The sequence below is a fragment of the Bombyx mori genome, chromosome 6 (assembly GCF_030269925.1).
Source record: "Bombyx mori chromosome 6, ASM3026992v2".
Lineage (NCBI taxonomy): Eukaryota > Metazoa > Arthropoda > Insecta > Lepidoptera > Bombycidae > Bombyx > Bombyx mori.
The window spans coordinates 14514829-14528085 of record NC_085112.1 but is presented as its reverse complement, the minus strand read 5'-3'; the positions used below and the strand labels follow the sequence as shown (position 1 = coordinate 14528085).

The following is a 13257-nucleotide window of genomic DNA, read 5'->3' as shown; positions in this document are numbered from 1 at the left end:
GAGACCGGGTTATGTCGGACTCCGGCGCCTCCAGAGAAGAACAGGGAGAAGAAGAAGACAGGGGTCCTCCTCTTCTCCCAATTCCTGCCGGGAGACTACGCCTTGAGAAAGGCGCGCGAGGCACTGCACGGCGTCAGCCACCAAGAGCTACTCCGCAAAACCGACTACCGACTAAACCCCATCGAGCCCCACCACTGCGACTCCACGAAACCCACGGTACCGCACAGTGCGCGCCGAAGACTAAGGTCACCGGTGCCCTACGCGGCGCACTCAAGTAATTTTGTCGATTCCTCTCTTCGATCCTTTTACTCAGTCGCTGGAATATCTAGTAAGCTAGGAAAGACGAATCCCAAGATATTGTAAATAAATCTATTTCTATTCATGTTTGCTATGTGATTGAAAATCACAAAGAAATCGATGAATTACCAAATATCCGGACTTGATAATTTTTTAAATAGTTGAAAATTACAAATCATAAGCAGGGTAATACAAAAACAGATTGTATTATATAAACTGGTCTAGTTTTTCTCGTGCACTGGTTAGAGTATTTTTGTTTAGGTGACATAAAATACTCCTGTATATGTACGATCAAAGAGCACTAATTATTATTTTTTACTGGTGGTAGGACGTCTTGTGAGTCCACACGGGTAGGTACCATAACCCTGCCTATTTCTGCTGTGAAGTAGTGTTGCGGCTTGAAGGGTGGGGCAGCCGTCGTACTCAAACCTTCGAACTCATATCTCAAGGTAGGTGGCGGCATTTACATTGTAGATGTCTATGGGCTCCACTAACCACTTAACAAAATGTGGGCTGCAAGGTTGTACGCCCATCTAAGCAATAAAAAAAACGGACACTTCTCTATTCATAACGTTGCAATCATAAGTTTTCAAACGCAAACAGTTTTACCGAAATAAGCAAAGCATAGAGTAGCAATCCCGAAATTCAGATTTTAGAAAAAGAATGTATATCGAAAATTTGCCCGTAACTTATTTTTTCCTTTCGACACATCACACATGAGTAATCTCGTTTGTCTGACGTCATAACCGTTATCCGCAGACCCGCAAACACAGAAATAGAACGCCGAAACGGGAACAACACCAAAAGTGGCAAGGAGGCGTAATTAAAAACTTCGTTTGCGTGGTCTGGTCTGGCTTCGTTGCTTCAATACAAGTTCGCGTTGAAACAACAACGTATGAAGGAAACTCTCGTAACAAATTTGTATCGAAACAATGTTTTTAAAATAGAATTTTTAACACGATTTTGTTAGCTTTTATGTAGGTTTATTTACGCTAGATGATAACGCCATCTTGTTGTGTCTTTAAAGCGGTTAGTTGCCCTCAATTAAGTTAAATAGTATTATTATTCGTCAATAGATGTCGGGAAGAGTTGATTATTGAAAACACGAATAAAACAACATTTTCTGAAAATAAATCGTAGCTAGATCGATTTATCGCCCCCGAAATCCCCTGTATACTAAATTTTATGAAAATCGTTGGAGCCGTTTCCGAGATTGAGATTATATATTTATATATATACAAGAATTGCTCGTTTAAAGATATAAGATGAAACCTCACCGACTTCAAAAGCTTGGATTTACTTCATAATTTGCATTAGCATTAGAATGAGTAGCATTCCATAGCACCGAAAGTAGATTCATCAGGATGTGTTCAGGGCATCGTCGTTGGCTGGCTGCTGCGAAATTCTGGTGAGGGTTTTAATTAGCGGCGTCCTCAATATGGGGTTATCCTGTCATGTGGCTTTAATGGAGAAATCCTGCCTGTTATTATCTTCGTCTCTTTATAGTAATGGGGTAGATTAGTACAATTGATGTTAATTTGCTATTTTTTATTTTTTATTGTATAGATGGGTGGAAGAGCTCACAGCCCACCTGGTGTTGAGTGGTTATTGGAGCCCATAGACATCTACAAAGTAAATGCGTCATCCACCTTGAGATATAAGTTCTAAGGCCTCAGTATAGTTACAATGGCTGCCCCATCCTTCAAACCGAAACGCATTACAGCTTCACGGCAGAAATAGGCGGGGTGGTGGTACCTACCCGTGCGGACTCACAAGAGGTCCTCCCAACAGTAAAAAGTCTATTGAGTTCAGGGTCCACCTAGTCTTAAGTTTTCACCGGAGCTCATATGCATCAACAGCGTAAGTGTTCCCACCTACCTTGAGACATGAGTTCTAAGTCTCGGTTCTATAGTACAACGGCTAACCTACCCCTCAAGTCGGAACGCATTACTGCTTCGTGGCAGAAATAGGCGGGGCTGTGGCACCTACCACAGCATGCTCCCAAGACGCTCTACCACTAGTAAAAATACTAAAGCCTACTTGGAATATAAGGATGAACTAAATCCACATATTATTATGACTTCAAGATTGTTATTTTACGTTTCAGCAAAATAAGTCATGGATGCTTCGTGATTAAAATAGGTGGGGTGCTTTTATCCATTTTTGCGAGCTTATAGGTTCCACCAGATGTACGTCTTATTCACAGCATGCGATCTCCGAATACAATTTGAATTTGGCACTTCATTCGCAGAATAAGTAAGTCATTATTATCACAGTAAATAAAAGAAAATCATTGTTCGACATATATATTTGTATTAAATCAACAATATACTTAAGTCTTTACAATTCTTTGGCGTAACTCAGCTCGATTCGGTAGGATAAACTATTTTTTTTTTTGTTAAATTCACAATCTTTAACCGTCCGCTGAATCGGTTATAACTAATCATTATATTATTTATACACAGTATACGTAGAGTCTATGAGACGTTCGTCCACACGATGATGAGGATCAGCGCTAGGACTTGGCACAGGTGCTGTTTCGAACCGGAGCCCGGTGACGTCACTGGAAAGAGGTAATAACATTAGTAAGTTCTGCTAGTGCAGCTTTGTCTTAGTAGACTAGTGAAAGCCGGTCGTGTTCGGCAGCTTTTTTTTCCTACCTAATCTGATAGCCTCGAGAGGCTACTTCAGCGTAACCTTAACTGGTAGGTGAGCTACGGGACTCAAACCTAACGAGGTTGCTAACACGAATCCTAGCAAGAGCCGTGCTTCGTAGAATCTACCACCGCGACTCACTGAGAAGATCCGACGAGAAACTCAGTGGACTGTATCTGTGGGTTAATTTACTCGTCGAGCCTTTTAATTTTATTTTATTATTCCTTAGGTCAGTGGACGAGCTCACGGCTCACCTGGTGTGAGGGGTTACCGGAGTCCATAGACTTTTACGACTTAAATGCCACCACCAACCTCGAAACATGATTTCTAGGTTCAGCGTAGAAATAGGCAGGGTAGTGGTACCTACCCGTGCGGACTCACAAGTCGTCCTACCACCATACCTGTATCCAACGTGAACTAACGATTTTCCCATTATTCAATAAGCCCTAATTCCAGCTGGTGATATTCCGGTATTAGTGCTCAGAGAACATTGTCTCCCATTCTGCGGTAACTCCATCGTAGTATGATAGTAAATTAAAAGACCGCGCTATTCTAGACCATACAGGTTTTGTTTATACCACAACGCTATAACATGCTTATACAAATACCAGCGAGGGGTAATTAAAAATTTCGTACCTTTAAGCCCAAACCTAGCTACAGGTAAAACGACTGTTTACTCAACACGTGAATTATACGGTATTCACCCTTACTTTGAAACATCCCTATTCCGCAATGAAAGGCTTAAGTAATTTAATTTGCGCCACCTTAAGGCGAAGCGACGACAGATTGACTGTAAATAAATATACACAAATGTATGTTGGTAGCGCACTTGGAAAATGTTACTTCGGTTCGGTGACTGTCAAGGTTTCTTTTTTGTTAGCTTAGGCACCTCGTCTGACTTGATCTGTCATAAGCAGTTAGTGAAGACCATAGACACCATAATGATGACGACGTCCAGCTTACCACTTATATCTCATGGCTCAAGACGTATTTTTCCAAATCAGGAGTTTACAGACAAGACAGACAGAGATAGTGAGGTACCCAAATTTGCGGACTGAAAATACGAATGTAAGTACCATAGTGCCTTTGAGTGTGTGGTTGTAAAAAATAGCACCACTTTTTTCATGGGTGCCCTTAAAAGCGCTTAGAGATTCACCGAAGAACGGAAAACAGCGGTTTCTGAGGTATACCAGAGTACATCAAACGCCATTTGTTGGTGATAAAGATTTAATGCAACCTCGCACGAGTAGGTATCATCATTCTACTTTTTTGCCACGAAGTAGTCACGCGTTTTGGTTCGAAAGTCAACCTCAAATACAGAGTGATGAGATAGTCATTGCACTTGGAGACTTCGACCTTATTCATGTCTCAAAGTCTCAAGGATTTTTATAGGCTCCTGTTATCCTTTAACAAGACGTGGAACATCAAAATTTAAACAAGAGATATAAAATAAAATAAATGTGTGGTGTCGTAGGACACCGGATAGGAACGAAGTACCTTATTATAAAAATATTAATTTTAAGTTCTATTCGAGGTATAAAGAAAATATTTATTCGGGTAAACAATTTTTATTATGACTTTTTATTTATAAAAATAAAAATACTCGCAAGAGTCAACTACTCCGCAGCGCAATGGAGCAGCCTCACCCTGAGGTAACCGCCTGCATGATCACGGTATCCCCTACGCCAGGTAAGTAAGATTTAGCAAGAGAAATACTAAAACGTCTATCAACTGTGTAACATCTCGTCACCGCGATTCAGGAATCGTTGAATACATATATGTGCAGCGACATCTATTGATAACTAACTAAAGAAAAAAAATCTTACGTTACGGACGTTTTTCCGATATATACCCCTATATACCCCTCCGCATCGTCCCATAAGGAACTTCGTTCCAAAAAATAAGATAGAACTCGAATACTAATAAACAAATAAAAATTGGACAGTTAAATCTTAAATATATTTAAGACTCATAGAAACTAAACATCACAAGCACTGGTTATTTAAAACAAGCAATAACCAACATTTCTGGGTAACCGAAACATGGCGTTCAAATGGTTCAAAGGTAAAATTTATTATCTCTTAACAAACACTGCACTGTTCGTGTTCTGTATAGAGGAAATTGTCTGCGCGAATGGTACAGGGGAAGCTATAACTCAGCCGAGCTCTCAATGCCCTCTTTGGTTTGGCAAACGTAATCTCATTAGCGAAACTTCCCGTCTGCTAATGTAATGGCCGATGTACCGGGAATTAAATGATTTCGAGATTAGTTTGACCATTTTTTTTTATGTAAATGCGTGAATGTAAAATTATTCAACATTTGCTCTGTGTCTGGGTGCTTGATACTTATTTATGCTTATACTCAAATGTATATGAGTTTAGTAGTATTTCATACTACAAGAAATTGTTTGATTGTTTTGGATCCAGATGACTGTGTGTGATTGTTTGTTTAACATACATTATTATCTGTTTTGATACTCTTAAAAGTTTGACCATTTATCTGAAAATATTTTAGTTTTTTTTGCTGCATATGGTCAGATAGCCTCACGGCGTCTCTGATGTTACGAGCTTATCGGTCTAGTGCCCATATATATAACAACACGAATAGCTTGCCATAGGAGGTCCAAGTCTCAATAGCATAACGACCGCCCTACAAACTAGAACGCATTATTGCTTTGAGGTAAACAGTGGCACCACACGTGCGAACTCATATGAAACCATAAGAAAATCTCGCATGGTGATCACAGTATGCTGAAATAATATTCAGTGAAAAATTTACGTCGTAATCTTTATTGTCAGGTAGCTTCTTAAATTAAGGGTGGAGAGGAGTTCACCTCTCTATTATATTATAAAAATGGCATAGCCGTTAATAATATATAGCGGTTCCATTTTGCCTTTGAAAGCTGACGCTCCATACGACGAAATGCGCTCACACAGGCTTCCAGGATCATAAGCCCATTGCCAACTACTTAACTGTTTTTAAAAATCATTAGACTACAGACATATTTGATTTAATATAATTGCAATACCTCGAAAGAAACTTGTTAAACATTCCTTAGCACATTACTTCTGAGAATATTAAAAGCAAGATGCTATAACTCATGCATCTTCATAATGCGTTCCTTATTTCAGTTCTCATAATTGCATCAGCAGCGTTTCCTGCCCGAGAACGCTGTACTTAGAAATTGATTACGATTACGGATTAGTGGTAAATTGCGTGAACGAGAATCGGATGCTGGATCATGTTGAGGTGATAAATCTAATATGAAAATGGTAATATAGACTTTCCGTTGTCTGTTATATGGAAATAATGTGAATAAGAACACCTCATGATATTCTATTTGTATAAAACTAACTGCTTAGTGCTTATCTTAACTCCAATACAAACTAAAGGATAAATGTGAGTAAGCATTCAAATTACGTTGGTTATTTATTACTGGAAATTTAATGAAAACAATTTAAATAGGCAAAAACAAAAGTTGAGAGCCGTTGTATGCTCTGTCTTTGTCAACTGATTTTCTTTTTGTATTTATCTAGCTACTATTAACTTAGTTATTTTTTATAAAAAATTATAAATCTATTTTATTTTTTTCATATATCTATACAAAAATCAATTAATATCATATCAATTTAGATCTATTAATCTTGATCAGTCTTGGCGTTAGCGTTCACCATAGAGTTTTGATCATGGGGTGATCACTAATACAATGCAACCTGACATAACCATCCTGATTATATTAGGCAACAAACAGTCCCGTTCTCACAGATCGTTTGAAACCTCTGGGTCTACGGAGAGACTTCGGTTCTCTCTGTATTCTAAACCGTATCCTCCCATGAGGAGTGCTCCGAGAAAATGTTTGAGGTGATAATGAGATCTCGTTATCTCATTATTGCCATCACACCAACGCACCGTTTCATTTCAGACTCACTCAACTTGTATCCATAAATGGAACCGGGTACTTTGATTTGAAATGGGATACTTTCGTAAATACATTACCCAGTTTCTATCTATGTACCTAGCTACTAACATAAAATAAAATAGAAATTAAATAAGTCAGAATAACAGAACTTTTACTTTACCATTAATATCTGAGTTGATATGGATCAAGCACTTCGTATTTATATCTTTACTTAATATAAAATGGTCTACCTATAATATCCAAGTGGTATGTTTTAACCTGAACAAAGTTTTCATTGAAGTAAACTCTTAAAATTTAATAATGTTCGAATCTCTTAGAAAATCTTCCAAACAAATAATTAGTTTTAATGAACCTTATAATAAAGTTGTGAACGGGGAATTTCGAAGTTACTCGTCAAGAATTTTAATGATGCTGTCCTTTTGTTACCCATGAAAGTTCCACACGATGAAAAAAAACCCTTGAACATCTATAGAATAAGAGGAACGTCTTTATTATATAATTTATTAGGCTACTTGAGTAGACGAGGTTATGATCCTCTAAATCCTTATTACCATCATCAGCTAAAGCAGTCCACTGCTAGCCATAGGCCTCTTCAATTCCACGCCACTGAGCATGATCCTCGGCTTCTCTCATCCAGCTCTTGTCAGCCACTTTGCATAAATCGTCTCTCTGCCAAGCCTGAAGGAATCCTGCACTTCGTTTGCCAATTCGCGGTCTCCACTCAAGAACAGGTTTACCCCAACGGTTATCGGTTCTCCAGCTAATACGGTCAGTCCATTAACACTTTAGCTTACTAATTCGCTATGACATGTGGAAAAATTTGGTTAATACCACTCTGAATAATCGTTTCCAAAGCTTATAAATGTCACGCGAACATACACTTTAAGACATCGGGTCGAAATAAAAATTGGAATATAATAATTTGTATTTTGATACCTACTGTAAGTTCAATATAAAGCCAGTTAAAAAGTGTTCATTTTTTATTATAAGAAAATTGACAAAATTTTAATTTACTGAAATTTATAATATGTTCAGCACTTTTGGACAAAGCGGTATAATGTTTCATCATCACCGAGTGGGCTTACTTCTATCTTTATTTTTTGACTCTGGCACGGTTTGTGCATTAGCCAATGGGCTTACTTATAAATCAACATTGGAAAACGGCTTTACAAATTTTTATGTATGTATTCTGAGAGGAGTAACGAAACACTAGCTAATAGCTAATTTTATAATTAAATTAAATTTCATAACGAATTATAACTTAACAAATTTGTCTGCGTTATGTGGTTATGTTCACACAAAAGAGGATAAAGCCAATTAATTTAAAGTGAATGCAAACATATATTTTTAATTACGCACCAACCCTCGACGAACTTAAGCGAATTTGTATTTGTCAAAACCAAAATATCTAAAAGGAAACACGATGCATAAAATAATAAAGACAAAGCTATGCAAAAAGCCTTTGGCGAGTAAATTTTTCAAACGGAATTCCGGGAATCCACATCAAAATAACATAATAAAGTTCATGTCTACATTTTATGAGTACTAGACGATGACCGAGTTTTGCTCGGTATTTTTTCTATATTTTATATGAAAAAGACACAAATAATATAAATAAACAATTAATTTTTTTGGTCTAACATTAAACTAAACACTCATTGGCTTCGGGTGGCTTAACAACGCCATCTGCTGAAATATAGTATTATTATTCACCAATAGATGTCGGGAAGAGTCAATCGATAAAGTTGAAAATTGAAAACATGATTAAAACAACATTTTCTGAAAATAATTCGTAGCCGTTTCCGAGATTCAGATTATATATATATATATATTAATATACAAGAATTGCTCGTTTAAAGGTATAACATTTGTGCTACTGGATATAACAACGTGTTATGCACCATGAAATAAAACATCGTGGTCACAATTACATACGTATAATCGCTGCTAATAAACTCTCAGTCACTTTCGCCACTCTAACTCCTCTGGACTACGACTCACGCTGGAGTACACCAGAAAAAGGTTCTGATCGATGAGGCTAGGACACCTATCGAAAGCCAATTTGTCTTGTATCCCGTAAAGAACTTAATCAAAAGACAATAGAAAGCGTAGAAATGTATATCTCGGCTTCCTTCTACGCAAAGTAAGGGACAAATCAAAGCTTAAATGATGTTTAGTCCTAAACTAATAAAAGCTGATGCAGCCAAGAAATACCTTCATTACCATGCATCAGAAACCATATAATATGACGAATAGGGTGATTTTGTAGGCTTAGGTACAACGAGACACAACGATACATGACAGTCCTTTTTTTTTTTTAAAACTGATGGTAGATTAATTTTCATATATTTAGCACTTATTATTATTATTACAGTAGCGTGTGCCCGCCCTTAGTATGGTAACATTATAAAAATGTTTTTAATTAGAAACTATTTTATCAATGTTTTCTTTTATTTTGTAGCAAAGTAGAAAGGTAAGTAGGAGATTTTTCTAGACTACTTGATTGATCAAGATGGAAAGTCACACTAACCTGTTACAGTAATTAGGACCCAAATCATATTATTCAATTTTGAACTCACCCCTCTCAATCTTTGGATCGCTGTTCGCTGAATACAGCGCCACAGCTGAATCATCTCTGTACAGGTCGGCTACTTTGGCTTCGCAGCGCAGGATGGGGGCCCCTCGCTCATAGTGCGCTGGCCATAGCTGAATTTGGACGTAGAGCTCCGCGAGGAGGAGTCCTTCGTGAGCTTGGTGAACTTGGTATGTACCTGGTGTTACCTGATGGAAAAATATATAATTCATATCGCCATCATCATCACCATCATAGTCGGTTACTCTTGGCATCCTTGTTTATTGAAGCCTTGACAGCTGTTCTCCATGGTACGCATGGTTCTTTTACTATTGACCCTACCCTGAGCAACAAGTTCCTCGATAGACTCTGCGATAATTCATATTATACTAGTTTCTTAATAACTTTGATAGTGTTGTGATAACCCGTCTGATGTTAACTAGTTAACTAAGCCCATATACATTGTAACATGAATTCGGGCACTGACCTTGAGACATAGGTATTACTTGTCCCACCCTTCAAACCGGAATGCATTACTGCTTTGAGGCGAAATAGGAAGGGCAGTGGTTCCTACCCGCGCAGACACATAATGCGCTTTTCCACCAGCAAATCAACCGGTCAACTCTAAACTCAATAATTACTTTTGAGTTACTATACTTTTTGAGTACCCAAATAACTTTAATGAAACATTTGATCAAGCCACTGACCCGTAACTAAAGCTACTTCATAAGCTCACATTGTTTGTGTTTGATACATACTCAACTTAGGTATTCAAAACAGTGAACTGTACTACAACTACATTTTAGGAACGTTAGCGTACGGATAAATTGGTATAATGTGGCTATAATACCCTAAACGATTGGTGGAATGATTTGTCAACTATATTTCTTGGTTTACCAGAACGATGAGCTGACGGGATGCTTTATGGAAGCAGATACAAAAGAGGATGTTGGTGCCACATAACTAGAGTTATATCTTTTTTTTATTGCTCAGATAGGGGGATGAGCTCACGGCTCGTTTTGTGTTAAGTGATCAACTGGAGGCCATAGCACCCGCCTTGCATAAGTGCAAAGCCTTAGTTTTTATTCGACAGCTCTAAGATGGATTGTAGATAGATATAAAATCATAACTCATTAGTAATCAATCTCCTAAATCTACCCTAGAAGATTACTGCTACGAACAGATAGTATGCAGAATTCCCAGAGTTATCCGAGTTAGCTGGTTTCATCGAACAAATGAATCCAAGTCGTCCATAGATCCCGACTTTACGTACGAAGTTTGTCGATTTTTTAGCGGTTTAAAGAATAGCACTTTTGGAATTTTCACAAGATTATTTTGAGCTCGATTATTATAGATTAACAGTTTATTAAACTTGTCTTTTATATTGATACTTTTATGGTACCTGATAACGGTACAGGCCTGAAAGTTATATGTATGAGTTGCACAGATGTACCGGCAAAAAAGTCATTTGAGAGGTGCGAAAAATTCACCGATGCCTGCGCGTCATGGTACCCGCTGCAGTATAGCGAGATAGCAGGAGCCTCTGTTGTTGATTTAAATCTTAACGTATCGCATCAAAGTCTATATTACAGCTGTGCAGAACTCCTATTAAATCAGTTTTAGCTTGCTCGCTTCTGTGCAAACGAATTTACCCGATCTTGCTTATATATGTGGTAGACCAGTATTTTCAGCGCGCACTGCGGTACCGTAAGTTTCGTGTAGTCGGTGTGGAGGAGCTCGATGGGGTTTAGTGGGTAGTCGGTTCTGCGGGGCAAGTGCCTTGCGCACCTTTTTCAAGGCGTAGTCTCCTGTGAGAAATTGGGGGAGGTGGAGGACCTCGGTCCTTCTCTTCTCCCCTTCTTCCTCACAGGAGGCGTCGGAGTCCGACATAGCCCGGTCCGTTACCCCCCTCGACCGGGTATCCGTAAATGGATTTCTCAGCATTAAAGAAAAAAGACCAGTACTGTATTTAATTGTAAAATTAAGATCTTAACGTTAATATTTGTTATAATCATGTGTTTTCTTAATTTCGGAAACTTGCGTAATGATGATTTTAGTATTGTTTGATTATCAGATAAATAAATTTATTTGAGATTAGTGTGGTATGGACATGTGATGCGTAGACAGGAGATGCATGTGACAAAGAGATGTATGGAAATGGTAGTGCAAGGTAGAGGGGAAAGAGGTCGACTGAAGAATACATGGATAGAGTGTGTGAATGACGATATGAGAGAGAGAGAGAGGAGTGAGTGTTGAGATGACGGCTGATAGAAGAGAATGGAATAGGAAAATTCGCCGTGCTGACCCCACCTAGTGGGATTAGCTGCAGAACAAGAAGAAAATTATTTGAGATCGAAGCTGGTTCTCATTATTATATACAAAACCATTCGCCACGGCTGTTTCGGCTAAGGATTCGAGAGTTTTGCACCGAAAATTCCAATTTCATTAAAGCACTATAACCGTTCGAAAATCATTTCAACGTTAATTTAAAATCCGAAAGCTAAACTGCTCAAAGGAACGGAGCAGAGAAACTTTTCCAAGAATAACTTGAACAATACAGGTGTAATTAAATCGCGAAGACTCACCAACTCACCGACTCGGACCAAGGTCTGAGGTCGACAGTTGCTGATAACAACAACGTTGCCAACATTGTCGCTCGAACCGCTGCTATGAATCTAAGCGACCGCTTCCAAATGCATATGCGGTTGTGTAAAATGTATTAAAACGCAGCTTTATTTTTTTTTATTACATATTTTCATCATTGACGTACTGTGTAATAGTACTATTGCATGACCAAATAACTGGTGGTAAGACATCATGTCAGTCCACACGGTTATGTACCATAACCCTGCCTGTTTCTGTCGTAAAATAGTAATGCATTTCGGTTTGAAGGGCGGGGTAGCCATTGTACTGTAAATACTGAGACCTAAGAACTCGTCTCGAGGTGGATGACGGCACTTACGTCGTAGGTGTGTATGGGCTCCGGTAACTACTTAACACCTTAACACCTCGTCCACACATCTAAGAAAAATAAATAATAAAAAAACCCTTTCACCTCTCTTGTTGGTAACGTAGCCCGCAGAAAGGTGAAATGATATACGAACGAATAAAGTATACAATTTAAAAAGACACGACGAGTGAAAACACATTACAGAAACGTGTGTTTTCAAGATAACCCGAATTCATAATAATAACCGCACATGAGATAAGCAAATATTTTGTCTTAATAGTATTATATAACATGATAATTATAAAGCAAAGTTCTAATTTACTAACCACTAATTACTAACTAGATACGAATATTTTCATGTTGCGTACAGTAATTAATTAAATTATAATCGCTAACTGTTTGCATAGTAGTATATACTAGACTATTGTGATACAGAATAATATTAATTTTTAGTTAAAATCATGATGTAAGATTTTCAGGAAAGAGACATTTTGTGAAAATTGAAAGTAGAGTATACTTGTTTGCATACCAAAAGTAGTAATTTATATACAAAAAGAACAAGAGGCAGTCTTATCCCGAATCTATGGTAAGTAAGACAGGAAAGTGACATAGACCACATTTTATCCCGAAAAAACTTCTCATTCCAATAGGAAACTATGGCACTTTTATTTGACCACGCTGGCCAAACAGTGGATAACAGCTGGTATTTTTATTTATCAATCTTATTTATAAAATATATCAATGTGAATGTACAAAATATAGGTTTGAGCTTAAAGATAACGAAATCCGAAAAGCACGAAACTTAAAGTCTGGCAGGCATTAAAACTTAGCACTATAGAATTGAGTACGGAATAATATTGCTTA

The 13257-nt window shown here is 37.8% G+C and overlaps 1 protein-coding gene across 1 annotated transcript in view; it reads right to left on the bottom strand.

Moving 5' to 3' along the window:
• Nucleotides 1-2589: 2589 nt before the first annotated feature.
• The window catches only part of LOC101736261 (uncharacterized), an 86851-nt gene continuing 76183 nt past the window's right edge, over nt 2590-13257 (bottom strand). The window contains exons 7-8 of the mRNA XM_038011680.2: nt 9451-9652; nt 2590-2860 (exon numbers count right to left, since the gene is read on the bottom strand). Coding sequence (XP_037867608.1) covers nt 2775-2860; nt 9451-9652 — 288 coding nt within the window. The 3' untranslated portion in view covers nt 2590-2774. The remainder of the gene's footprint in view (nt 2861-9450; nt 9653-13257) is intronic.